The 26,975-nt window shown below is 49.1% G+C and overlaps 1 protein-coding gene across 10 annotated transcripts in view; it reads left to right on the top strand.

The window, feature by feature from the left end:
- AGAP1 (ArfGAP with GTPase domain, ankyrin repeat and PH domain 1) overlaps positions 1-26,975 on the top strand; it is a 562,171-nt gene that overhangs the window by 264,922 nt on the left and 270,274 nt on the right. For all 10 annotated transcript variants that reach the window (XM_055586531.1, XM_055586533.1, XM_055586526.1 and 7 more), the window contains exons 7-9: positions 15,142-15,269; positions 16,832-16,987; positions 24,643-24,735. In XM_055586531.1, coding sequence (XP_055442506.1) covers positions 15,142-15,269; positions 16,832-16,987; positions 24,643-24,735 — 377 coding nt within the window. The remainder of the gene's footprint in view (positions 1-15,141; positions 15,270-16,831; positions 16,988-24,642; positions 24,736-26,975) is intronic.

Raw genomic sequence — 26,975 nt, forward strand, 5'->3', positions numbered from 1 at the left:
TTATCTTCATCTTCTCGCATTCCTTTGGGCTTCCTGGGGCTTCCCAGGTGGCGTTAGTGGTAAAGAACCTGCCTGCCAATGCAGGAAACAGAGGAGTCATGGGTTCGATCCCTGGGTCAGGAAGATCCCCTGGAGAAGGGAATGGCAACCCACTCCAGTGTTCTTGGCTGGAGAATCCCACAGACAGAGGAGCCTGGCGGGCTGCAGTCCATAGGGTCGCAAAGAGTCGGACACGACTGAAGCAACTTAGCACAGATGTCTCACCTTCCTTTACATTTTTGTGCAGTTCCTTTCGCTTGAATAATCAGGTCTGTGGCTTTACCGTTTCTTTGTAGTCGCTTCTGTTTCTCCGTGTTTTGAAATCCTCATTGCCGTCGCCTTTTTCCTGCCTCACTCTTCCTTTGTCATGAATTGTATTCTTCTGATACCACTACCTTTATTTGCCTGTATCCCGGGTGTTTCTTTCATCTGACTCATAGCTGTGTTATGAGTCTGTCTGTTAGTCTATTCTGACCTGTAATTTGGCCTTTAAAAAAAATCTAAAAAGTGAGCCTTCCGGGTGCAGGAACAATGGCAAGGAGCTTCCGTGGAAAGCATCCAAGGGGAGCCTTCCCCTTTGGGGGTGTCAGAAGCCTCTCTGCTCCAGAATCATCCACTCTGTCCGTAAGACAGCTTGATGAGTTGAGAAGAAGTGACAGGTTCATTTTTCCCCCTCTTTGTTTAAGCCATTTATCTTTTAGATCCTTGTCTGCCATCTAAATTGTATTGCCAGTTTGTTGGGATCTTCACTTGCTTTGTCTTGAAAGACGCTGATTTGCATCCAACTTGAGCATAAAGGAGAGAGAAAGTTAATCATCTCTTAGCCTCTTGAACAGATCCGCACAGGGTTTCATTGTTGCCTGATCCGAATCTGGGTGAAAGTCTCTGTTCACCAGGGTCTTGGTGAGAATATTCCTGAGCCCCGGTCCAGAAAGCTTAGCTCTTTGAAAGCTCTTTAATTTATACTTTAGGCAAATCTTTCTATATTTGCAGTTAACCTAAGCTCCATTCATAGATCTTTATTCATTAAGCAGCATCATAGTAATGAATGCCCAGTGGGCACTGAGTGGATGGTGCTCAGCCTTGTAGCTGTGAGCAGCAAATCAGGGTAGAGCTTTCTTCCTTCTGAGCCGGCGAGGTTACGCAGGAGAAGTCCTTTTCCCATAGGTCCGGGAGGCCAGCGGTGTTCCAGCCCTTGGTGAGGTCTCCGCGCCTATCAGGAGTACCAGCTCCCACCCCCAGAATCTCCCTTTGGTGATGCTCGGACCCCACGGCCAGCAGCAGCCGCCTGCTCCTGGCTTCTGTGAGTCTGAGAAGAGTGCTCATCTTCTCCTGCCTTAGGCGTGAGCCACTAGGCACACCTGCAGCCTTTGCTGCAATTTCTAGGGACAGACACACACACACACACACACGCACACGCACATTTTCCTTTTCATCAGAACCTGCCCTCATCTGGTGGTGATTGTCACTGATTTTTCAGGCAGGACACTTTGATACATTTTGTGTTCTTGTAATCATTGCAGTCATGCCTCCCGATTTTTCCTGCCTTTTAAAATTTTTAATTTTTTAAGTGTAAGTATAGTTGATTTATGGCTCAGCGGTAAAGAATCCACCTGCCAATGCAGGAGACACGGGAGTCGTGGGTTCGATCCCTGGGTCAAGAAGATCCCCTGGAGGAGGACGTGACAACCCAGTCCAGTATTCTTGCCCGGGAAGGCCCATGGACGGAGGCGCCTGGCAGGCTGCGGTCCCTGAGGTTGCAGAGTTGGATACGACTGAGCAACTGGGCGCACACACGCAAACAGTTGATTCACAATATTGTGTTAGTTTCAGGCATACAGATAGCAATTCAGTTATGTGTATATATTCTTCAGATTCTCTTCCCTTACAGATTATTACAAAGCTTTATCAGTAGAGTTCCCTGTGCTATACAGCAGTTCCTGTGGATTATCTGTTCTATGAATAGTTGTGTGTACCTGTTAATCCCAGACTCCTAATTTATTTTGCTCCCCAGCCCCTCTGTCCCTAAATCGTCCCTGCTTTTGATGATTTCCTCCATGTCTGTTTAATACATTCCTAATGCGTCAGCATTTCCCTCCTGGGAACTATCCCTGCTTGGTTACAAGCACACGCCTCCTTTCAGGGCACTGTTACCCCCCAGCGGCGGGCCCCGTGTCTGACATACGTATCAAGGAAGAAGGCGAGTGCTCAATCTGAAACAGCGAGCTTGAGGAAGAGAGGGGTTTGCGGGTTCTCGGTGGAGACTGGCGAGCCCTTCTGGGGAGACCTTCGTGAGCTGAGGCACGGAGGCCGTTTGACCATCTCTTCCGAAGGGCACCCTCAGACAGGCCGTCCACTGCTTCAGTGGGGCAACCGGCACACATCTCCCCATCCGGCAGGCGGCCTGGCACATCTAGCTGCTCCAAGATGTGATGCAAGAGTAGATTGGGAGCCAGGCAGGCCAAAGAGCAGAGGGAGTCGCCGCCTGCGACCCATGGAAGGGGAAAGCCGGCTCCCAGGCAGACCCGTGCGAGGGCCGAGCGTGTCCCGGGACCGCCCAGGTCGCCGGCACGGATGCTGCCTGCGTGCACGGGCAGGTGGCGTCCCAGCCGCCCCTGTGCCCGCTGTGTGGCGGGTGGCAGGGGGCGGCGAGCCAGGTGTCTCTCCCTCCCCTGCATTCCTGCTGAGTCACCCCTCAGGCCTGCGGTGCCCATTTTCTTTTGGAAACTGGAGTGGCTCGTGTGCGTGCTGGGTGCCTCAGACTCGTCGGAAGCCTGAGCCCGTCCCAAGAGGGGGCCCTGATTCTCCAGGTGTTCTCCAGGTGTCGGATTTGTGCCAGATGCGGGGCGGACATGTGTCCTTTCCACACCCGGACGGGGGAATCTGGAATCTGCATGGTGACGGAGGGGTGACGTGGTGAAGGACGTGGAGGAGGGCGCCGGGGGGGCAGTGGCTGGAGGAGGACCCTGTGTCCTTCAGAGCCTGGAATCTCAGCTCACGGTCCCAAAGGGAGGGAGGGTGGGCGGAGGGGCTGGAGGACTCCTCGGTGTTGGCAGAGGACGTCAGCATGTCCCGAATGGACTGTCTGCTGGGCATCCTGAGGGCACACGGGGCCTCTGGAGCTGGTGCTGCAAAGCTGGGGGCAGCGCGGGGCTGTGTGGCATGTCTGCCTTCTTTCTAGCGCAGAAATGCTGATTCCAGCCCTGGGCAGACTGACCACGGGCAAAACCAGCTGCAGGACATTGGGCAGCGTGGTGTTGGGGTGTGTTGAGACATTTTCTGTAGAGAAGTGAATGTTCGTAGTCCTCTGGGTGTGGACACAGGGACCCTGTGTCCTTCGGGGCCTAGAACCCCAGCAGTCAGCGTCCTGCGGCCCACTGCCCCCAGACCAGCAGCTGGGGCAGCTGGGACCCAAAGCTTGCTGTTGGGAGCTCCACTCTGGGGCTTGGTTTTAAGGGACAGTGTGCTCTGAAGAAACGCGAAAAAGTGGGACGTGGTTTCTGACGGGATGACTTGATGTCCCCCTTGTCACAAATAATAACTTTACATCAGACTTGGATACACGTGTAAAACACACTGCATAGACCATATTTATTTCAGTTTGAGTTTCTAAAAATGTTATGTTCTTTCATGATCTCTGTGAGGACAGGGGAAATCCAGCTCCCAGGGACACGGCAGAAATTTCCCCTCGTGAAATTGTGAAATTAATGTCAGGAGCCATGACTTTGCTCCGTCCTGAAGGTAACTGTTTATTACAGTCGGCATTTAAATCCCCCGATTAATAGGAGCAATTAAACAATAGCTTCATTTCCAGCAAATTAACAACCCTAATAGGTAATTGCGACATAAATGAAGATAAATTTGTTTTAATACAACGAGATAAAAAGAATACAGACAAGAACAGAATCTCAGATTAAGAATTCAGACTTCATTACTTCATAGGAAACTTGAAAGCTTCACCAGAAGAAATTAAAGCAAGTTTGACTTTTTTTTTTTTTACCAAGGCCTATCTTGGTCTAAAGGGTGTTTTTTTTTTTTTTTTTTTTTTTTTAAATAAAGTGTCTGGTCTAAAATGGTTTTTTATAAAGTGTCATAGAAACGATATATTTTGTGCTGAGGTCCACAGGGTAAGTAATCAAAGGATGTCCACCACCAGACTCTTTCTCTTGAAGACTCGCTCGGGGCACAGGGGCTTTTGGCAGAGCTTCTTGTTAGGTTTTCACTGACAAGGAACCAAAAAGCAAATGCATAGGAGAGCGTTTTTTTGTTCCCCGTACACCCCTGTGATCGTTTTATGATCTGTTCAGTTGCAGGGAACGTTTCCTTCCTTAATAATACTTGTTATAATTAGAAAACTCTTCTGAGGCTTTATAGTTTGTTCTGTTGAAACGTGGACATGATCAGGCCAGGCCTGTTTTTAGAGTGATAAGGTATCCGTTGGAGGAGGAAATGGCAACCCACTCCAGTGTTCTTGCCTGGAGAAGCCCATGGACAGAGGGGCCTGACGGACTACGGTCCATGGGGTGGCAGAGTCGGACACAACTGAGCAACTGAGGTCACACGCAGCGTGTCCGTACGAAGGATGCTGTGGAAGGTATCAAGTTGGCTCCAGACAGAGCGGTTGGAGGGTTTTAAAGGTAGGGGCACAAAAGCTGAAAGCACTGCTAGAACAAGGATGATGACTTTCTCCTGGTGGGTCGCTCTGCCGATAGGAAGATCTGCTGCTGCTGCTGCTGCTAAGTCGCTTCAGTCGTGTCCAACTCTGTGTGACCCCATAGACGGCAGCCCACCATGCTCCCCCGTCACTGGGATTCTCCAGGCAAGAACACTGGAGTGGGTTGCCATTTCCTTCTCCAATGCATGAAAGTGAAAAGGGGAAGTGAAGTCGCTCAGTCGTGTCCGACTCTTCGCGACCCCATGGACTGCAGCCCACCAGGCTCCTTCGCCCATGGGATTTTCCAGGAAGAGCACTGACGTGGGTGCCATCGCCTTCTCCCACAGGAAGATCTAACACACAGAAAGAATGGGAGCGCTGGTCTTCCTAAGGAAGATCGGCCAACTCAGAGTTAGGAGCTATACCTTAGAAGAGGTTAAATGTCCAAACCTGCTCTGAAAGTTTTTAAACTCTGGGGGTTTAGCTGACGTTACATCCCTGAGCTCATATCCCCTTAGAAGAACACCTTTCGGCCACTTCAAATCATCAAATGATGTGTAATCAGCCTAGAATTCCATCTCCCTTGAAAATATTAATCTTGGGTAAGGGTAGATAGGCCTCCCTGGTGGCTCAGTGATAAGGAACCCACCTGACAATGCAGGAGATACGCAAGATCCCCCTGGAGAAGGAAATGGCAATCCACTCCAGCATTCTTGCCTGGGAAATCCCATGGACAGAGGAGCCTGGTAGGCTGCAGTCCCTGGGGTCACAAAGAGTCGGACAGGACTGAGCGACTGAGCACCAAAGGTAGATACCAAACCAGAATGTCTTAAGAGCCGGCATCCTGAGTGAAGACCGTGGCAGCTCGGTCACAGCCCCCTACCCCACCCCTCATCGTGTCCACACACACCCCTACGTGCTTCCTGTCTCCACTACCCAGATAGACGTCACCCGCCTCTTCTAAACCACGTGGACCGGGTGTCCTTTCAAAGCGTGGCTCTCGTCACTTGTCCACGAATAGTTTCGGCGGCTCCTGTTGTCTGAAGGACATGGTCTACACACGTCACTCTTCTTTGAATACGGGATTCTTACCCCTTGTTTCCATTTCCCTTCTAAGCTGCTTCTCTGCCTCCCTCCTCTTGACGTCCCCACTCCTTCCCCACCGGTGAGCCATGTCTTCATTTGTTGACCCGGATGGGGAGTGCTGGTTGAAGATCAGGTACGCGTTGACCTTGGAAAGTAAACGAAGCATCCTCGCTAGTGTTTCCAGAGGCGTCCGGAGGCCCGTGAAGCTGGCCCATCGTCTTAGAACATGAGCTGACTGTACTTTCCAGCTGGCAGCAAGTGCGGTAGGATTTCAGAGGAGTGTGGGCACGTGGCTGTGGGTCCCTGTGGTTCACTAGCTGTCACCAAGCATCACACAGCCCGAGAGGCCTTCAAGGTAGCTCCTTCCGCATTCCCCACCTCCCTCTCTCTTTTTCCTTTTGCTGGTTTTTCTGGCATAGCTTCCTCTATACTCAAAACTTAGATTAGATGAAAACACGTCTAGGGGATGGGGATAGGATTACCAACAACACAGAATACCCCCCTTTAATGTTCATTAACTTTGAGACTTGAGAAAAATTTCACTTTGAACTTTTTTTTAATTCCTAAGTCACAAATTCAGAACTACACGGATAATTTGGTAATTAATTTCTACTTAATTAACAGGATCATTTAATGATCCCTCAAACTGTAATTTAAAACTGAGTTGAGACATTAGGGGACCTTTTATTTGTTGCTGGAAAATTTACAACCCCTGGTGGTTTTCATTATTTGTTGAGGATTTGCCTGGTAAGCCCTCCAAGGTTCTAACAGAAGAGCTTTTCGATGCAAAGGCAGTCAGTGTTACCTCTGGGTGGTAGCACCAAAAATAGAAATAAGACAATGGCATAAACTGCAAACATGAAATTAAAAGACGCTTGCTCCTTGGAAGGAAAGCTATGACCAAACTAGATAGCCTATTAAAAAGCAGAGACATCACTTTGCTGACAAAGGTCCCTCTAGTCAAAACTATGGGATTTCCAGTATTTACGTACAGATGTGAGAGCTGGACCATAAAGAAAATGGAGTGCCAAAGAATGAATGTGCCACGGGTACACATGTGTCCCCCCATCAGAAGACAAGTGGATAAGGAAGTTGTGGTACATATACACAATGGAATATTACTCTATAAAAAAGGGATGCATTTGAGTCAGTTCTAATGAGGTGCATGAAACTGGAGCCTGTTACACAGAGTGAAGTAAATCATGAAACACCCATTCTGTGTATTAAGGCATGTATATGGAATTAGAAAGACGGTGGCAGTGATCCTAGATGCGAGGCAGCAAAAGGGCTGCGTTCCTAGTTTCTTGTTTCTCCCCAACAAGTCCATTACTGTGTGAGCAGGTTTGGATTTGCTGTTTGTTGTCTATGCTCATTCAGCCTTCCTCATGCCTTGTCTGCTCACGTATCCTGTGATTTCACTTCTAAGTTTATTTGTGAGCTCATGATCAGTGGTCTTTGTCTCAGGGAATTCTGAGACCTGGATTAAGAGCACCTCTTCCAGAGATATTTCTATTTACTTCAGTCTGGCTCTTGCATGAAGGTGTGGTTCAAACTAACTTCTGGACCACAAAACTGAGACAAAATCAGCCCCAAAACTCACATAAGTCTGGCCTGTTATTATGAAGTCTGGGGAGTATTTTCTCTCCCATAAGCAGGACCGAAGAATGGATGCTTTCAAACTGTGGTTTTGGAGAAGACTCTTGAGAGTCCCTTGGACTGCAAAGAGATCCAACCAGTCCATCCTAAAGGACATCAGTCCTGGGTGTTCATTGGAAGGACTGATGCTGAAGCTGAAACTCCAATACTTTGGCCACCTCATGTAAAGAGTTGACTCATTGGAAAAGACCCTGAAGCTGGGAAAGACTGAGGGCAGGAGGAGAAGGGGAAGGCAGAGGATGAAATGGCTGGATGGCATCACCGACTCAAAGGACAAGAATCTGAGCAAGCTCTGAGAAATAGTGAAGGACAGGGAAGCCTGGCATGCTGCACTCCATGGGGTCACAAAGAATCAGACACGACTGAGCTACTGAACAACAAGAGCAATGAACCCCCAACCTCGAGCTGTGCTTTTAAAATATTTTTCGGAGTAAAAATTAGAGTCTCACACTAGTTGATTTTTTTTTTTAATTTTTTAATTGAAGGATAATCTCACGCTAGTTGGTTTTTATAAGCGTGCCTGTTATAAACATTGAAATAGTCCTGTAATAGATCGATCATTCATACTTCAGTTCCCATCTAACATTGTTCACTCAGAGCTTTCACCTTTCCTGGTCTCAACAGCCTGCGTCCAGCTCTTCCCAGTAGCCGAAGACCGCCCTCTTGCTCAGGCTTGGCCGGGTTCACACTCAGTCCCCGGTTGGCATCCGATGGTGGCTCCGGGATGTTGATCAGCCGTGCCTGCTCCTGCACTGCTGTGCTGAGCTGCGGCCCCCAGCTCCCCCCGGGCCCCGGAGTCACCCACTCCCCAGCGCAGCCCAAGAATGGGGGCCACACTGGTCCTACAGCAGTGTTCACACCATGGAAGCTGACGTTGCTCATGGGGTCGTGCTGGGGGATGTCCAAGAGCAGATCCTTACACACCTGGTTGATGAGTTAAGTCTCCTGTACACTCAGGGAACTGGGGAAAGGCAGGTGAGAGGGTCGCCAGTCCTCAGCCTGATGGAGAAGCCCCTGCTCCCCTGGGACCTGGACAGGTTGCTGGTGGGGTTGTAGGATCTCAGTAGAGTGAAGAACGGATGGGGCAAAAGGGACCGCCCAGCCCAGTGTTTTAGCAGTTCTCGGTGCTCCTGTCTCTGCTAGAACCTTGGAGCTCTGATTATGAGATGCCCAGGACATTGCTTCTGGCTTGGGACTCCGAGAGGTGAGAGACCAGGTCACACACCCTGTCCCCTGCCTTCCCTTCCTTCTCTGGGCCCCCGGGTGGCGCTTCGAACATTCCTGTTAATTGACCGATTCTGGTAAATTGTTCAAAGGAGAGAAGATATCTTGCGGATTACATTTGCTAACACTCACTGGACTATGCCAAAAATGTCATCATGGCTAATGAAATTTTAAAAAGCTTAAATGCTTAACTGTGGTGTTGGAGAAGACTCTTGAGAGTCCTTTGGACTGCAAGGAGATCCAACCAGTCCATCCTAAAGGAAATCAGTCCTGAGTGTTCATTGGAAGGACTGATGCTGAAGCTGAAACTCCAGTACTTTGGCCACCTGATCCAAAGAACTGACTCATTTGAAAAGTCCCTGATGCTGGGAAAGATTGAGGGCAGGATGAGAAGGGGACGACAGAGGATGAGATGGTTGGATGGCATCACCGACTCAATGGACATGAGTTTGGGTAGGCTCTGGGAGTTGGTGAAGAACAAGGAGGTGTGGCGTGCTGCAGTCTGTGAGATCGCAAAGAGTCAGACACGACTGAGCAATTGAACTGAATTAGGTGCTTAATTATGGATGTCGCAGACATCGGGTGGTACCATTCAAGGGGAGTGTTAGAGACACCCCTGTCCGGGGACCTCGTCCCGTAAGTAGAGAGCTTGAGGCCAGGGCCTGGTGCGAGTGATCATGTGTTGGGTTGGGGAGGAGTAGTTCCTATGCCCAGGCACTAGGGATTCAGGGCTGAGAAGTCGAGTTGCAGCCTTCAGCACAGCCCTGACTGCTGTGCCCCTGTGTGTGTGTGCGTGTGGAAACGTGCATTGGTGCTCAGTCAGGACCTGGGTAAAACACGAGCACCTGTGGGTATTTGGGGTGCAGGGTCCCCCTGGAGGAACCTCATGGTTCGAGAGGACAGCTTACCTAGGAGAGGTGATGCTCACGGTACAGATTCTGAAGAGGAACTGACTGTGAGGTCTGGGCCATGGTGGCAGCTTGTGTAGTGTGTTGTGGGAGGTGTGGTGGGTTCTCTCTGGCATGGCAGTGGGCCGCGAGGCTGGAGGGTGGTCGCGTCGCGTTGGGATTGCCTCCTGTCTCCTCTGGGGTTCTGAGCCAATTAAGAGATAAGATCCCTGAGGGTCAGATGATTCCTTGTTATGGTAAAGCTGTACCAGGCAATAACGCTCATCTGGGTTTTCTTGTGTGAAAACCAGAAACGGACTGACTTGGTTCCAGGCAGCAGGGGAGCCCTCGCCTTGCCCCCGCGCTCCAGGCACATGGCTCCTGATGGCAGGGGTGGAAAAGGGACGGCCTGTCCCAAGCTGGCGGCCACTTCAGTCACTTAAGTGGGTCGGGCCTTTGCAGGAGGGCTTGGGAAGAGGTCAAAAGAGTTGGGGCTGTGGGTCCCTGGCTCCACGGGAATGGAGAGCCCCCCACTCCTCCACATGGAAGAGCCCCGTTTTGCTGAGAACTTTCAGCTCTGACATTGGTGTGGTGACAGGACATGTCGCAGGACTGTTAGTAGAAGCAGGTCGGGGAGAGCCTTACGAGGCTGCCTGCAGCGTGTTCCGTGGGTGGCAGTGATGCTGGAGACGGCAGTGACGGGGGACAGCCTCGGAGGCTGCCTGAGGAGCCGGCCACGGGCAGGTGGAGTTAGGGTCCAAGTAGTGATCATGAAGATGAATTTATGAGAAATTCTGGTGGAAGAATCCATCTCTTCCGGCTCCTCTGTCCCTGCCCTGGCGTCGCAGGGGATGGTACAGTTAGAGCTGGGAGACGGCGTGAGACCCAGGCTGGGCCATGTGGACGTCGAGGTGCATCCGGAGCGGAGGTGTGGAGTCAGTCGTTGGATCCATGGTCCCAGAAGCAGGAAGGACGCGGAGCAAGGCTGCATGGGTTTGGGAGCCCTTGGCCGGAAGAGAAAATGGCCAAAGAAAGAAGCCTCGAGGCACCAAACGTCTATCGAAGGAGGCTGCGAAGGAGGTTCTGCCAGAGAGAAGCCCTTGAGAGTCGGTGTCAGGGGAGGAGGAACAGTGGTGCCCAGGGCTGCCCAGAGGTCAAGCAGGAGGTGACCAGGCTTCCAGCTGGTCACCAGCAACCTTGGCAATGGCAGGTTTCAACCAAGGGCACAGAGAAGGAAGCCGGGTTGCGGTGGTCAGCACAAGGGAGGGGGCATCAGGGAGAGTCTGTGCCGGCACAGGGCAGAAGCGTGCACAGGCCCGTCCTGGGAGCGCCGGGGTCTGGCGGGGCAGTGTTGCGAGCACTCCTGGAGGCAGACGGACTGCGTCTGAGCCCCTGCTCTGCCGATGGCTCCCCCTGCCTGGTTTTCCTCATCTGTGAAATGGGACTGTAAGGGTTAAATGGGTTAGTAGACAGGATGCTCAGGGCTTCCCTGGTGACCCAGCGGTAAAGAATCCTCCTGCCAATGCAGGAGACCCAGGTTTGATCCCTGGGTTGGGAAGATCCCCTGGAGAAGGGAATGGCAACCCACTGCAGTCTTCTTGCCTGGAGAATCCCATGGACAGAGGAGCCTGGCGGGCTACAGTCCACAGGGCTGCAAAGAGTCAGAGACGACTTAGGCACTAAACAGCGGCAGACATGATGCTCAGCCTCCTGGCCCGTTGTTCAGGTGTAAAGGTCAAAGGTGAGGGGGGAGGGAAAGAAGGGGGGAGGGGGGAGGAGAGGAGGATGACCCCCAGATCCTGGTGAGCGGTGGACCTGACTCCCTTGAGGGGACCAGACGCATTCTTTCTGCTCCTCCTTCAGTGCGAATGATTTGAGAACCTGGAGAAGCAGAAATTGGGCATTAGGCCAGGTTTTAATGAGGTCTTATTTGGGAGCTATCCGAGAGTCTTATTTTTACACACTAATTAAAGGGTGTCATTTATCATCGCTCCAATAGAAAATTCAAAATCTGTGCAGAACGTAACTGTGTAACTCGCTTTTTCTGGTTGCTTCAGTTCTTAAATCAACTTCTTTTTAATTGAAGAAGGGAAATATATTTCTGAAAGTATAATCAAGAGCACAGCTGAAAACTAAAGATCTCAAGGTCATCACGCAGGTCGAGAAGGGGCCACTGCCAGCCCCCAGTAGCCACTCAGGCCTCTCCCAGGTCGTGGAAGTTGCTTCCTTATTTTTGAAGTTTCTACAGTGAGATTATGGATACAGTTAAAGGGTATCTATCACCCAAGTAAAACTTCAGAATTGTGGAGGGCGTGATACTTACTCACTCCATTTGTTTATATTTGAGTGTATTTAATATTTTTCCCTTCCAGTTTGACTGAGCTATAACCGACACACCATGTAAGGTACACAGTGCAGTGACTTAGCTTGCATCGTGAAATGATATCACAGTGAGTTCAGTGGACATCCACCACCTCAGATAGATAAAAAATTAAAGAAATGGAAACATATCTTCCTTTGATGAGAGCGCCTAGAATGCACTCTGTTAACGACTTTCACGTGTAACAAGAGCAGTGTTGATGATGTCTGTCACGTTGTATGTTAGTCCCTAGGAAGCGGCTTTTAAGCAGCAGCAAGCACTGCTGTTGGAATACCAGGTTAGTGAGATTGGTTAGCGTCTGGCGGCGTGCTGCTGTTCATGCAGTCGCAGAGTCAGACACGACTCGGCGACTGAACACCACCACCTGGGAAGGGAGGAAACATTTTCAGGGTCTGCCCCCGACAGCATTTCAGACTTGGGCTTAGCTCCTGTGGCAGCTTTATACAAAAGCATGGCACCAAAACTGGCAAAACATCACAGCTTGATGATAAAGGGTCCAGATCCTTTTAAGTCCGCTCAAGTGATTGTGTCTCTGTTTTATTCATTCATTGCATGTACTTATATAAAATATGCAACATTCACTTGTGGAGTGATTAAATGCAGACAAAACTCAGTGATTATAAAGATTGCCCAGCCAGTGTAATCTGAGGGGCAAGTAAGATTCATGTTTTAAGTCGACTGACCTTTCAGTGTTCTGGATATCAGGCACAGTTGATGGATATAGTTACAGGAGAACAGATATCAGGCGCAGTTGATGACTGGAGTTACAGAACAGAGCCTCCCTGCGCTGGGACCCCATTTCCCTTGAGCTGTTACTGGGGAGGAGGCCTCATGCACACACGTGGCCCAGCCCAGCTCTGTGGCCACAGTGGGCAGGAGGCTTTTCACTGTGAAAAAGAAGGTGGCTCAGCCTTACAAAACAGTCACTGTGTCTCCTCTTCCTTCTTGAGTCAGATACTTCCATTGTCCCCTATGAAGTGTCCCCCACTTTATGGGTTATCCTGTATTTCTGATGCAGTCTACGTATTTTAGCACAAAATATTTGTAACTCATTTCCTTGCTTCCGTTTGTGGGTAGACATAAAAATAATGGTGAAATAAAACAAATAGGGTTAAAAGTTCTAATTAGGCTTAAAAGAATGCTGAGTTATTAGAGGCTGTGACTTCATATTTTGTTATAAATGTGGCAAAGCAGTAATTCCATGGAGAGAAGAACCTTGGTACTTAACGTGTGGTTGATGCTTTGCACGGCCCTTTCGGTCCCCATGTGGGAGTCTTAATGTGTAAAGATTCTCTCTGCCCATGGACTTGCTCTTTCTAGCCTCCATGTGAGGAGGAGATAAAATTCTTTTCCATTTGGAATGTCATAAAATGAGGATTTTAATAATGTATTTGTCTTGTTTTAGAAAGTTTCTCAGCTCTCCCCCTTAGAGTATAAAACACTTACCGAGAATGTCTATAGAGTTGTCCAAATAGTTTTGCCCTGTTTAATTCTGATGTTTACACTTTTTCTGTGAGATTTAAGATGAAATCCTGTATGGTCATCCAACTGAATAGTAGCTCTTCATCCAACTGAATAGTAGCTCTGAGGTCAGGAGGAGAATAAAAATGCATTATTAGAGTTGATCATCAAAATAAAAAAAACTTCTTTGTTTTTGTTTTTTTAATGGAAGTAAATTGGCGGTCACCCTGACAATCGTGATTGTAAGTTATTTAACTTTCGGTCTCGGAATCTCAGCTCACCTATACAGCACATGTTTTGCAGGTGTTGGAAGCTGTTCTTGGGTTTTAGTTTTGAGTTCACATAATGATTTTTGAAATATTCTAATGTGCATCTTCAAAGACCCCAGATCAATACGCCAATGGCTTTGAAATGACAGAGTGTTGCGATATTCCTCTGTAATTTAAACATGATTAGCTGATGAAGGTTATGATCAATACACTATGGGAAGATAAATTAATTGATATCATCCTTTCAGGATGATAAGAGGCCTATCGGAGGTGGGATGTAACTGATGAGGCTGCTGTTTGGTCTCTGTGAGCCATTTTTTATATATTGCATTTCCACTTAATCATGTTTATACATCATTCATTTACATGAAAGCCGTGAGCTGTGGACAAACGAGCTCCTTATTAACACTGTATTCATTTGGACAAGAAATGATCCGCGGCCACTGTGTGTGCTCCTTCTGTGTCATAACCTGCTGCGGGGGGCAGTGTGTGTTCCTTTGCATGGATGTCTTTAAAAATAGCCACTCTGGGCAAAGACAAGGATTGAATATCATTGAACTTAATTACAGCTCGTCCCCAAAGACACACATCTATTCAAATAAAACCTGCAGTTATTCTCCTGTAGTGACACCTATTGGTGTAGGAAGAGTTTTCTAATCCTTGACTTCCTTTCCAATTAAATCCAGTATGCTTTATCAGCCAGCCTATTTGCCAGAAGTTATGACTGGTGGAATTTAGATTTGTATTGATTAAGATAAACTTTCAATGTGTGTAGCTGTATATTTAAATTTAAAAAAAATTTGAGATAATTACATGTCCTTGAATATAATTCTATGCAGTCGCTTGTAGAGTTGAGAGTAATTCTTTAGGCTATGCAAAAATAAATAAATAAAATAGATTTTTTTGGTTCCCAAAAGGATTTGGTTTAAATTCCCCTGTCTTATTTAGGATGATTTTTGCTGCAAGTAATTGGGGAGAAAAAATCATTAGAATGATTTAAACAAGATAGATGTGTATTTTTTGTGGTTTACCTATAAAGCTTCTGAGGCAGTCTGCACAGGGCTGTCAAGGGCTTATGTCCCACCAAGTGTGGCTTCTACCCCCCAAGGTCACTTACAGGGCTGCAGCCAACGTATGTGCCCTTTATGCAGCCAGAAGGAAAAGCTCATAAGGGAGAAATAGGCCAAGGGCATCTCTCTTGAGGGTGCTTCCGGGATGCTGCCACATGACCCTCCTGCTGACATCCTATTGGCCAGGACTTGCTTGCGTGGCCACATTTAGCTGGGGGGCAGGGGTATGGACCAGGGGAAGCCCCAGGGAATGACGTGTCTCTTCTGGTCATCCTGTGCCCGACTGAAAGTCGGGAATTATATTAACTGTGGACCCAGGGGACAGTGGATGATGGGGACGGTCCTGGGCCTCTGCCACGCGCCCTGGGTTTGGAGAGCAGCCTCACAGAGACCTCCTGTGTCCTCTTGCCTGCAGTTGCCCAGAAGATTGTCGCCACGAGGAAGAAGCAGCAGCTGTCCATAGGTCCCTGCAAGTCCCTCCCCAACTCGCCCAGCCACTCGTCAGTCTGCTCCGCACAGGTGTCTGCCGTGCACATCAGCCAGGTATGTCGGTCCCCTGAGAGGCTGGGCTGAAAGGCAGGTACGAGCCCGGGAGGACATGCCTGCCAAGAGGGTGCTCAGCCAGCTCCAAGGTGGATTTCCTGTTTGTTTCAACTTTGCAAATAACAGCGTGTCTGTAACTGACCTAACATCTTCAGAAACTGCTGTGGCTCAGTGGTTTTTATGGGAATCAGTCTTTAATGCTCCCATCTCCACGCTGTCTCTGCTCTTGATTTAAATGACCCCGAGTTGGTCCTTGTTCTCGTCTGCTTGTAGGCTGAGCAGCTGTGGGTAAATCTCATTGGCTCATCCCACAATATGCTTCAAGATGGTAGCAGTTCTGGGTTAGAGTCCCCTTTTCCCTTATGCCCTATGGAAACTGGTAACTTTTTTTTTTAAGTCTTTGCTGAATGTTAGAATAATGCTTCCCCTGTTTTATATTTTATGGGTTTTTTTTGGCCACGCGTGTGCATGTCGGAACTTAGCTTCTCAAAGACGGATCGAACCTACACCCCTGCACTGGGGTCTTAACCTCTGGACCACCAGAGAAGTTCCACTACTATCTTCCTATTGCAACATTTTGCTGTTTATTTGGAAGCAAATAATATATAAGTCACTTTGAAGAACCTAACCAAAATCCCAGAGAGGAACGGTTGGCTTATCTTTGCCTGCTGTCCTGTCTTCGGTTTACATTTCTCAGACAGGTGTTATGTTGATACTTTTTAAACAGATTTAGTGAGAAGGTTAGGCAACCTCTGTTTGGTTCCTTGAGGAAAAGGAAAGTGCGTTTACAGTAGGGCCCTACAAAGGTACCATCAAGGCTGTTCACATCCCCACCACTGGCATCTGCAATTCTCTCTGAATTTTGAAGTATCTTCCAGATGCATCCACATTTCTAAGAGGTCATTTTCTTTTTTTTAAACTATTTTTTTTGAATATAATTGATTCACAGCATTGCATTAGTTTCTGCTGTATAGCAGAGTGTCATTTATACATGTATTAATACATACATCCCTTCTCTTTTACATTCTTTGTCCATAGAGGCCATTACAGACTATTGAGTATTATTCCTCGTGCTGTGCAGCAGGTCCTTATTAGTCATCATCTTTTTATATATAGCAGTGTGTATATGTCAATCCCAGTCTCCCGATTTATCCCTCTAAGAGGTCATTTTCACAATGTGAGTTCTGGTCCTCTGGGGCACAACTGTGCTCTTTCTGCCTCTAATCTAGCGCAGTGAAGGGACCACGGAAACCACTTAGTTCAACCAGTCCCTTCCTTTTTCAGAGGAAATAGAAAATAATTACATTTTCACTCTGAAGAAAAATTAAACGAAAGAGATTTCCCTGCCTTCAGTCCCTTTTCTTAGCTGAAATGACGCCGAGCTGATCGCTGTCTTCTAGAAGGACACCGAGCATCCTTCATGCCGATGCCATCAGCCAGTGGGAGAGGCCGGCGCACCGGTCCGGCTGCACCTGCTGTGTGTGACTTACGGCCCCACACAGGTGGTGAGTGAGGCTCCCGGGGTGGGTCCCTAACACAGCCTTGGCTTCGGATCGTTGCAGACGAGTAACGGCGGTGGGAGCCTGAGCGACTACTCCTCCTCCGTGCCGTCCACGCCGAGCACCAGCCAGAAGGAGCTCCGCATCGACGTGCCGCCCGCAGCCAACACGCCCACGCCCGTCCGCAAGCAGTCCAAGCGTCGGTCCAACCTCTTCACTGTGAGTGTCCCCCAGGGCTCGGAGCATGGGTCCCGAGACGGTCACCGAGTGGTCCTCTGGCCGCCAGGTGGTCAGGAAGGGCGCTTTGTTCCGTGGGCGTCTCAGAATATTGCGGGATGCCAAGGTGCAGGTGCTGAGCAAGCTGGGACGTGCTCAGTTGCAGGGAGTCAGAAACGAAGAGCCAGGAGTTGGATAAAGGTGTCCCTGGTCCTGCGACTCTCTTGGTCTCCCGTTAGACACGTGCATGTGGCAGACTCTGCCAGGATTCCCCACACGTGCGCATCCAGCCTTCAAGATGAGATGTGTAAGCCCTATAGGCGGACAAAACCCCTGCTCCTTAGGCTGGAGCGCTGAGGACTTCCTTGGGGTCTGTACAGGCTCACAGGCCTGTCCACTTGGAATTTTCTTCAGAACCATGTGCAGGGCTCTGGTGTGCATCAGCTCTCAGGGCTCAGGTTTATGAGCTCGGAATCTGCATGGGAACCAGGTGTGTATAGTTTTTTAAAAGCTCCCTGAGCAGTTGGGCTGTCCCCTTTACAACAGAGGACACAAAAGCATGGCCACCCTGTCCATTCCCTTACACACAGCAGACACTACCAATCAATGGTGGAGAAGGCTTTGCAGTTGAGCCCAGAACTCCAGACTCAGAACTCGGGGCAGAGCTACTGCCATGCATGGCTGGAGTCATTTGACTTGAGAAGAACACTTTCCCTCCTGGGACTAGGTCTGTGCATTACGAGTATACAAGCTTTCAAACCAGGGCTTCTCATCCAGATGCTTTTGCTCTGCCAGGAATTTGGCATTTTCTAGAGAAGGTCTGAGTTGTCTCAGCTGGGGGTGGGGGGGGTGGGGGTGGGTGTGGTCTTGCAGAGTTCTAGTCTGGGTACCAGCCACGGAGGCGTTCAACATCCCACAGTGCACAGGCCGGCCGCACAAAAAGGATGTCTCCAGCGTCCAGTGTCTTGTCTTAGAAACAGAAATTTGACTTGTCTTAGAAAGTTGCTCATCTCTAGCATACAGCATCAGGGTGCTCTGTTTCCAGCCGGGTGATTTCTCCTCTTGGTTGGTCCCTGGGTTGGGAAGATCCCCTGGAGAAGGGAATGGCAACCCACTCCAGTATTCTTGCCTGAAGAATCCCATGGACAGAGGAGCCTGGCGGGCTACCGTCCATGGGGTTGCAAAGAGTCGGACACAACTGAGTGACTGACCCTTTTTCTTGATTGATTATAACTGACTTCAGTGCAAAGAAGTTCAATATTTCCTGGCTCGAGCTAAAGGAGGCTTCTGCAGAGGTAGCCACAAGTCTGTTATCTGATCCACTGCCCTGATTTAGAGATGGCAGGGTTTTTTTTGTTTGTTTTTTTGGTGGTGCAGCACGTGGGATCTTAGTTCCCCGGACAGGGATCGAACCTGCGCCCCCTGTATTGGAAGTGTGGAATCTTATTGTTGGACAGCCGCAGAAGTCCCTGGAGATGACGTTCTCCATGGTGAAGGAGGGTGCCAGGTACGGAGGATCCCCTGGCCCTCTCCTCCATGTCCACGGCAGTTTTCCCATCAGATGGTCTTTATCGCCGAGGTCTGTTGGCAACAGCACGCACTCCCTCCTCACAACCATTCCCTTCCTCGGCTCCTTGCCCCGTGCCGTGTGAGTTCTGGCAGGTGCTGCTGTTGGAGGGCCAGAGTGAGGATCCGACAGGCTCAGCCCCTGGCCTCCACTGCCTGGGGCTGTGTGACTTTGGGCAAGGAACTCAACCTCTCTGAACCGGAAACAACAGTAGTTGCAGAGAGGTTGCTAGGAAGAGTCCCTGTAGGGGTGACGAGTCCTTTGCTTTCATTTTTATCTCACCACCCCACTGTTATGGAGTGACTTACATTAGTGCATAAGCAAAAGTGGCTGTAGATTAGGAGGGAGGTGCTTAGGTGTGTGCAAAATACAGGTACCTACCTGATACGCTTAAAGACATCCACTATGAGACGCTGTACTGTGGGATTTCTTCAGACATGCTGAGAACAGCAGCAGTCACCTAAACAGCACTCGTGGCTTATGCATCCACCTGTCACACGTGTGCACACCCAGGTGGGGGCTTCCAGGTGAGGCGGGGTCACCTCGGAGAACAGGCCGTGGATTGACCCAGGGGTCCGTGGACCTGAGGAGAGCCCACTGCTGAAGGCGCAGAGAGGGCGGGTGGGCCGTGAGCGGGACACCGGCATAGCGGGGAGGAGGGGCCCTGGAACGTGGGCCAGGGCATCTTCTGTGTGTTTGACACTTCTTCTAGGGTATGGCAGGAGGACGGGACACCCAGGCTCACGACACCTCCTCAGGGTCACCTTTCTTGGTCATTGGCTTTGGTCTGTCTTCAAGGCAAGAGGCAAGAAGCTGGGAAGTCTCTTTGAAATGGGGCTGCTCCAGCACGTTCCATCCCACACCTATGTGGGCACCTCTGGGGTCTGAAGGTGCTGGAAAGTAGTGTCCTGGGCCCTGCCCACTGGGTACCTGCCAAAGGAGACATGTTTAAGGCAGGAAGAAGCAGATGAACAGGTGATAACTGTTCATAACAGATGAACAGATAACTCAGGTGATAAGCCTGCCCTTCCCTGCTGCCGTCTGCACGGCCAGATTTGTTTTCCATCAGGCGTGGGTGTTGTCAGAGTCAACCTGGGTTCAAGAGGAGGTGGACTGGGATGGGGGTGCTGCCCGCCCAGAGGAGAGCAGACGGATGGGACCCCCACCTCTGCACAGTTGGAGCCGTGCACACATGTATACACCGAGTCCAGGCGCCCAGACAGCGGCCAGCTGTCCAGGCCAGGTGGGGCAGGGCCAGAACCAGTGCAGACCCGTCCTTATGGTGACTGGAAATCCCCATTGATCGTGTCGTAATTAATGCAGCTGGTGATGGCGGCGAGGGCGTGCCTGTGAAGCAGGCCAGGGTCGAGGCTCGGTCTCTCCGTGTTGGAAAGTGGCCTGAGAGTAGATCCTTTCAGAAGCTGAGTCCATCGCACTGTTGCTACTAGAGGGAACAGGAATCGGGGTCATGAAGAAGCTACCTTCACCCGGGTTTGCATCCTGGCGTTGAAGGAGAAGACTGAAAACCTGCATCTTCATCACTGCCAGCTTTGACACTAACAAAGCGCCGGCGCTGATGGTGGTGGTGACGGGTGGGCGTCGCACGCTCAAGATCTCAGAAGTGGTAACTCCACTAGATGTCAGTGCCGCCCAGGGAATGACAAGAGGCAAATTGATTTCGAAATCGTGGCCAATTAAGAAACTAGATTCTCCTTGTTACCAGCTTGCTCCTGTTCTTAAATATGTAAAATGTCATAACCTCCTCATCCCTGGCGATTGTTAGTAATCACTGGCTTCAATTAGCAAAAAGCGTATTTATTGAAAAATGTGTATTAGGAGGACGGAAGTGCCCTACATCAACCAATCTTAGTGAATAAAAACCCACTCAGGCTGGGACGGTAATGCCCAGATGAAGGAGCTTCGTCTTCCTTACTTACGAAGATCCTCCTAAAGAGGCCAGCGTTAATTAAGTAGTACACGCGCCAGTCAGCAAACACCGTGCTTATAAATTTTATAAAGTGACCTGTAGTGTGCCACCCTGGGCCAACGTTCTTCAGTCCCAGATGCTTCTGTCTGTATACACACACATGCAAAAATAAGCAAAAATCTGAGCAAAAATAAATCACATACACCTTTTACAAAAGACTACAAACTTGCAGATCTCTCCTATAGTAGCAAGTTTTGTGTTCTGTTGGCAGTAGGAACCATCAGTCACTAATAAAAAAGCTGAATGATATTGTATCTTGCTTGTTTCTTTGAAAAAAAAATTATTTTGAAAAAAATATTTAAAGGCTATATCCATCGAATTCCTGGTTCTGTAATATATGCTCTTAGGATGAGTAGTTTCATAGCCCTGATTTATTAACATGTGGTTCAAATGTTTTATTAGGAAGTATTTTCAAACATACAGGAATTTTAAAACACATGCATATACTCACCCTGCAGCTCATAGACTGCGAGCATTTTTCTGCCACTGCTGCTGCTACTTCTAGAAATAACCCCGTCATAGATAAAGAGTGCACCTCCAGAATATCCATCCCTCTATCCCCCCAGCCCCGCATCCGGGGATCGGCATTCCTTTGGATGCAGTGTCTGTTATCTGCGTCCACGGCTTAAACTCACTCCTCTACGTGTCCGCAAATTGTCCGGTGGACAATTTATAATCCTGATGTCACTTACATGTTTATTTCTCAAAGCTTGCCATATAATGCCGACACCCCAGAACAGAGCCAAGCATACCCAGTAACCAAAGATTGTATAAAGCCATTACCCAGTTCATAGAGACTCTCTGTAAAAAAATATGGCAGCAGAATTGATAGTATAAATAGACCTGTTTGAATGGTATTTTGTCTTCTGCAGGGCAGGGAGCGAGGGTCCTGTGACGTGCGCTCCAGCAGGCTTGGACTCGCTCATCGGTTGCAGGGGGGAAGCTGGGTCTCGGTGTGGTAGCGAGGGCATTTGGCCGTGATGCTCGTTCTCGGGAGCAGGCCGCTGGTGGGGCGCCCCTCACTGCTTCCTTTATCACCTGAGGGGCGGCTGAACGTGTCTCTGACGAAGGAGGTGGTGATTAGGTTTATCCTAGCCTTCCTTTCTGCTGCGTTCACTGTGCAGAGGCTCTGCGGTCGCTCTCCCGGCCCCCCGTGGCTTTCTGTGTTGGGTGTGATAAACTCCTGTTAGGGTTCTGGTGGTGTGCCAGGTGGGTGCCTTGCACACTCACTCCTGACCCCCCAGCAGCGGTACCCAGGGCAGCTTTGGATCTGACGCTTTCGCGGAGCCATTTGAGTGGCATTGTGAGGCTGTGCTGTGGGTGATGTAGTCTCAGGGCTGGCAGAAATAGCAGGAGAACTAACTGGGAATCTATACGTGCTGCGGTGTTTTATGTCCAACGGGTTTGTTGCAGTTTGGCTGTTGGATTTCTGTTCTATGATATATTTCACAGACTGCTGTACCGAAAGTCACTATAGGATGGAGAGACAGTAAACCCTTCTGCCTAACAAATTATCACCACTCCGTCCATGAAGGTTTAGTTTTATGGTTCTCTCCAGCCAAGTGTGAGAGTCATCGGGAATTTCTGCTGCATTTTGGCGGGGAAGTTTTCCCTCAGTTTCTACCTCATTCATCTCAGGGTATGTGATCAGACGTGGAGTTTAGTTCCTGATCCTGCTTCCTCTGGAATCTGGAATTCTCTGACAACAGAGTGGCTGTGGAGACAGATGTGCTGCCTTGAGGAACATGTTAATTTTTTTTTTTTAATGTTTGTTTTGTTAATTATTCTGATTAATAGAGAATAATGAAGACAGATTTCCAGATGTAGAAATTCAGAGTTCTTAAAATTCCAAAGTACCATTAGTGGTCTCTATTGATTTGAAACAATTTTAAATGTCATCCCTGTGAGCTTTGAAGCTCGTTTACAAATAGAAACCTCAAATTCCAGCTTTCTCATGAACTGAGACATAGGGGAAAGAGAACTTATATAAGAGCTGTTACGTAGCTCTTACCACAGGTTATTAATTAAACAGTTAATTAATTAAAGAGAAAAGTGAGCCCCTAACTCTTTAAAGTTCATGACAAGGAATTATTTCCCACCGAGCCCAAAGGTTAAACATCACGTTTCTACATTCTTCCACCACTTTCTATGTGTTGCTTGTTCGTTTCCTGGTACCTCATTCCAAGCTTCTAGCATCCTAAAGAAAAGCAAGTGCACGGTGCCTGGCTCTGAGTAGGTGCTCAGTAAATAATGCCAGCTTCTTAGCATCATCAGGGAAGCCTGTCTTCTATGGAGCCCGTGGGCTCATTGCAGTCCCTGATCTGGGTTTACGTCATGGGAACTTTTCTCCTCATACCCCATGACATCACTCCCTTTAATATTAAAAATATATATATACGCATATATCAGCTGCGCCGTCTCACACCCTTTAAAACTGGATTTCATTAGCTTCTCATTGCCGCACTGGACACCACAAAGTCTGCTCATTCCATATATCATCTCAGATTTGAAAAGCACATGAAAATGTTTCTCCATTTTCAATATTGCGTGAGTAATGTTCCCATTGAAAAGTAATGGGGTGGCGTTGTCACTTGTCAGCACAGTTATTAAGGAGGACGAGTCTCAGATCTTTCTCTCATAATAAAATAAATCTGTCAGAAAATCATCGTGCTCACAGTTTCTCATGCCACCAAGCGATGGAGACTTAGCTGTGGTTGCTCCTTCAACGTCCCCAGGTCATGGTGTCCTGGGGTGGCTTCCCTGGGGCCCCCGTTGACACCCTCCCTGCTGGCCGCCCTCCTCCTGGGCGTGCACACACGTCATTATTGCCAAGAAAACTGTCAGGAACTTGGCAAACAAAGCCACTCATTTTCCCCCAAAGTACTGATATTTTACCCCCAAAGAGATCTTCAACTTCCTTTCCCCTTGGTTATTTTCTGTGGTATCTTAACACTAGTTTAACTTTGAATTCGCTCTTTTCTGACTCTCCAGAAGCAATAAAAAGGAACGTTAATGGCAGCTCGATATGAATTAGGAGTATCCCGTTGAATTGCACAGCTGAGACGTTAATAGAATTTTTAAAATCCTTCAGATGTTAATTAAATATATACATTTATGTCACAGGTTTCCCAAACAAGCAGCGAGGAGTCCTTTTCTCCTCGGCTGGATTTAACTGCAGCTTCGGAATGTGTTTTCCTGTTGGGCGTTACTTTCCTGTATGGTCCATTGGTTTCTCGTAATTGAATTTTGAACTTCTTTACAAAAGAATTAAAAGATGATTTTGCAGTGGAAAAGTGGGAAGGAAAGTTTAGAAAATTCCCTGTGACATGATGGCTCGGTGACAATGGACGCACAGCAGTCTGTTCCTGGGATATGTGTGCGTGTACATGGGTACACACACAGCTCGTACATGGGGGTACATGCACAGCTGGTACACGTGGGTACACGCACAGCTCATACATGTGGGTACACGCACAGCTTGTACACGGGGGTACATGCACAGCTCAAAGACGGGGGTACATGCACAGCTCGTACATGGGGGTACACACAGCTGGTACACGTGGGTACATGCACAGCTGGTACACGTGGGTACACACACAGCTAGTACATGGGGGTACACACACAGCTCATACATGGGGGTACACACACAGCTCATCCATGTGGGTACATACACACAGCTGGTACACGTGGGTACACACACAGCTGGTACATGTCGGTACATGCACAGCTCATACATGGGGGTACATGCACAGCTGGTACACGTGGGTACACACACAGCTGGTACACGTGGATACACAGCTCATCCATGTGGGTACATACACACAGCTGGTACACGTGGGTACACGCACAGCTGGTACATGTCAGTACACGCACAGCTCATACATGGGGGTACACGCAGGTACACACACAGCTGGTACGTGTGGGTACACACACAGCTGGTACACGTGGATACACACACAGCTCGTACATGGGAGTACACACACAGCTTGTGCAGGGCTTCTTCAGGGTCTGTGCATTTTGCAGAAGCTATGCAGGTGGGTTTCACCTCCCCAGTCTGTGAACTGCAGCCCTTCCCCAAATGCTAACTTTATTTTTGCTTTTCAGTCTCGGAAAGGGAGTGACCCAGACAAAGAGAAGAAAGGCCTGGAGAGTCGGGCGGACAGCATCGGGAGCGGTCGAGCCATCCCAATTAAACAGGTAACGCGGCTCCCCCGTGCCCGGCCCTGTAGCTGGAGACACACCCCGGGTCTCTCCTCGCCGTGAGGCTGGCTCGTGCGCCAAGGTTTGTTTGATGTGCTCCGCTGATGAATGTAGAAGTCACTCACTTGACATCAATTAGAAGAGGTTCCTGTGTGTATTAAAATAGGATCATTAGAATAAGAAGAGGGGAAATGTGACAACAGGCCTAATGAAGTGCAGTCTGCCCGCCTGCATATGGAGTGCGTTTCGAGACTCGCTGGCTTCAAAGGCTGCCTTTGTAGCGCGGCTTTGATTGGGCCGCTGGCCGCCAGGCGACAGGGGTAAATCAGATCCCCGTACAAGAGCCCCTTGTGATCACAGGAATAGCCCGACGTGGCCCTAATTTGCTCTCGCAGACGGACATCTGAACACGGTTTCAGGCTGGTTTGTAACAACGAGGCAATTAGTTGTGATAATCATAGCCGGTGTGTCAGCTGTGGGCTCTTGTTTGTAATTTGCTAATGAAGGAATTGTAACTTTGATTAGGTTCAGTTTCATTTAGACCTTATTATATAAAGGAACATTTACAGCTGTAATGTGGGGCCTTAATTAAACTTCCTCATTACACAACAGGACTCGAACGCAGGCATTTGTTTTGGCCTATGTCGCTAGCCTGGAATCGGTTTTCATTAGCCCAGAAGCCGGGTACCAAATGACTTTATGTCTCAAGGAAAAGGGGAATTCACAAGACCTATTTGGCTGTGATAGTTCCCAGGGAAATGAAATGAAAGTGTTCAGCCCGGCAGCGTGGCTTCTGGAAATGCCGTCTTTTAGTTTGCTGAAGAAGGCCGGTTGGCTTCGAGTGTTTTCTGCTTAAGGGCAAGAGGAGGCAGTGGGCAGGATGACAGCTCTGCGTCTGCGCTGGTACCTGGACACGTTCTCGAATCCTGTGGGAGCTCGTGTTGGCGCTGGCCACCCTTCGGGAGGCCCAGAGTCTTTCCACTTGAAACAGGTAGCCTCCGGCTTCACTTGGGGCCGGGGCAGTTTCAGCATGCAGGCGTGGGGCGGGCCCCAGCATCACAGGTGAGACAGGCGGAAGTCCACGGGGTTTCACAAGACACCTTCAGAGACAGGGGAACTGGTGTGTAGGCTGGCGCAGAGAACCACTGAGAGCAGTCTCCTTCCCTCCTCCTGCTGTTCGCACTTTTTTTTTTTAATTGAAGCATAGTTGATTTACAATGCTGTGTTTAATTTCTGCTGTACAGCAAAGTGACTTAATTATATGTGTGTATATATATATATACATGTACACATACATTCATATGTATTTATGGGTCTTCCCAGGTGGCGCTAGTGGTAAAGAACCCACCTGCCAATGCAGGAGACATAAGAAACTCGGGTTTGATCCTTGGGTCGGGAAGATCTCCTGGAGGAGGAAATGGCAACCCATTCCAAAATTCTTGCTTGGAGAATTCCGTAGACAGAGGAGCCTGGGGTTGCAGAGTTGGACGCGACTCAAGTGGCTGAGCACGCCACTGTATGCGTGGTGAGCCCTTGGTGCGTGGAGTCCCTCCTTTTTCTGTGGAGTTCTTCAGACAAGAAGATTGGAGTGGGCTGCCATTTCCTCCTCCCGGAGATCTTCCCGACCCAGGGATGGAACCCGAGTTTCTTTATGTCTCCTGCATTGGCAGGTGGGTTCTTTACCACTAGCGCCACCTGGAAAGCCCCATAAACACAGCCCCCTGACACACACACACACATATATACACACGTGTGTGTGTGTGTGTATACACATATATATGCATATATTTGCCTATGTTCTTTTCCACCGTGGATTCTCACGGGATACTGAACCCAGTCCCCTGCGCTCTACGGCAGGGCCCTGTGGTTGATCCGTCCCGCGTGGAATAATTGGTGTCTGCTAACCCCACACCCCCGGTGCATTCGCTCGCACCTCCTCCCCTCTCCCCCTTGGCACGTCTGTCCTCTGTGTCTGTGAGTCTGGTTTTGACTGCTCCTAAAGGCTTTCTCTCCTGTACAGATGCAGGCACAGTTGCTTATTCTTTTGTGCAATTACTTATTGATATAAACTTACCTCTCCACATAAGGCAATTTTAATGTGTAATTTTCATCCTGTTGATGCTCTTTCAACTAGAATTGGGAAAATCACTGAACTCTTTTCCTCTCATTTAAAATATACATCCTGGGACATTTCCTTTCGGGGTGCTAGACCGCGTCCCCCGTGAGCTCGGGTGGGC

The sequence above is a fragment of the Bubalus kerabau genome, chromosome 6 (assembly GCF_029407905.1).
Source record: "Bubalus kerabau isolate K-KA32 ecotype Philippines breed swamp buffalo chromosome 6, PCC_UOA_SB_1v2, whole genome shotgun sequence".
Taxonomy (NCBI): domain Eukaryota; kingdom Metazoa; phylum Chordata; class Mammalia; order Artiodactyla; family Bovidae; genus Bubalus; species Bubalus kerabau.